The 1,326-nt window shown below is 42.4% G+C and overlaps 1 protein-coding gene across 1 annotated transcript in view; it reads right to left on the bottom strand.

Annotated features, from left to right (window-relative positions):
• Positions 1–99: 99 nt before the first annotated feature.
• ID2 (inhibitor of DNA binding 2, dominant negative helix-loop-helix protein) overlaps positions 100–1,326 on the bottom strand; it is a 2,084-nt gene continuing 857 nt past the window's right edge. Inside the window, exons 3-4 of the mRNA XM_010137398.1 lie at positions 1,143–1,207; positions 100–468 (exon numbers count right to left, since the gene is read on the bottom strand). Coding sequence (XP_010135700.1) covers positions 1,151–1,207 — 57 coding nt within the window. The 3' untranslated portion in view covers positions 100–468; positions 1,143–1,150. The remainder of the gene's footprint in view (positions 469–1,142; positions 1,208–1,326) is intronic.

Genomic DNA, 1,326 nt, shown 5'->3' with positions numbered 1-1,326 from the left:
ATTTATATATAAATATATACACAGCATTCAGTCCTAGGTTTGTGTCAAAAAGGTAATTTCTGACCACAGACTTTCCTAAAAAACTGAACACTGGATCCTTCTGGTACTCACGCTCCACCTTTGGAAAAAAGGCAAAGTCTGCTTTAAAATGGGCAACTCCTTGTGAGATTTTTGTTTCGCTCCCCACGCTGGGAATAGTATATAAAGGAAGCCTTCCAACTAGAGAAAGGGTATTTAAGAGTCTCTTCATAAATAACTAGGTTCAGTCCAAGTTGAAGAACAGGGTGGGGATAAAAATCAATTTTGTTTTTTTCTTCTTCTTTATTAATTTTAAAAGGTCCTTTTAGTTAGATGTGGATTTTCCCCTCCAGGTACAGCTGAAAAATAAATTCAGCACCTCACAAAAAAAAAAGATCCTGCAGACATTTTCTTGTGCAAAAGAAAAAAAAAATCTCATCAGTGGAACACCTGCAAGAGATTGAAAAGAGGCATATTTAGGAGAATGCTAACAGGGCAGAGATCCGGACAGACTGGCGCCAGAGAGGAAGCCACAGTTTGAACATTTAACCAAACACTCAGAGATTGGGCAAACCCTGGCGTCCAGATGCAACACATACACGCTCACACACTCGCTCTGAAGAGCACAAAATTGAACATTAAAATAACATACACTCAAGGGAAAGGGTAGGAAGGGGATTCTCAGTCCAATCTCTATTTAGATCTCTAGCTGCAATGCTCAGAGGCGCCAGTCTGCCTCTTACAGCAATTACTTGATTAAAAGCAGTCACTTATTTAACTGATAGCGCAGACAATCCCACATCACAGAATTTAAGGAATTGCGCCAAGATTCCCAACTTAATCAGTCACTTTGGTCAGGAAGTTAAGACTCCAAGAACAGATAGCAAGATAATTTGCATTAAGCAGCGAGTAATATCAGAGCAGCCTGTGCTGCTTACTGAACCTTACCATTAAAACACGGTTTGAACAGTAACATTCAAGTTATTAGTCTAATTTCTTACTGATTATGAAGTCCTCGCCTAATCGACTTTTAGGACCGTTTTTTAGAAATAACCATCACGCCTCCCATTCCCCAGGGAGGTACTTTTTACCCGAAGTTTAGAAGTAAGATGCATTCCACTCACCGTTTGATTCAGCCACAAAGTGCTTTGCTGTCGCTTGTCATGAGCTCTGAGGGGAACTCGGACGCCTGCGAGGAGAAAACACAAGGGTAAGGGTGAGGTGCCCGAGCTCTGGGGGAAGCAGGAGAAAACCGTCCTGGATCACGAAGTGCTTCACCCATGGCCCCTCCGGCTACAGCCCCCGCCA

The sequence above is a fragment of the Buceros rhinoceros genome, unplaced genomic scaffold, assembly GCF_000710305.1.
Source record: "Buceros rhinoceros silvestris isolate BGI_N320 unplaced genomic scaffold, ASM71030v1 scaffold43335, whole genome shotgun sequence".
Classification (NCBI taxonomy): domain Eukaryota; kingdom Metazoa; phylum Chordata; class Aves; order Bucerotiformes; family Bucerotidae; genus Buceros; species Buceros rhinoceros.
This window is presented reverse-complemented; position numbering and strand designations above follow the sequence as displayed.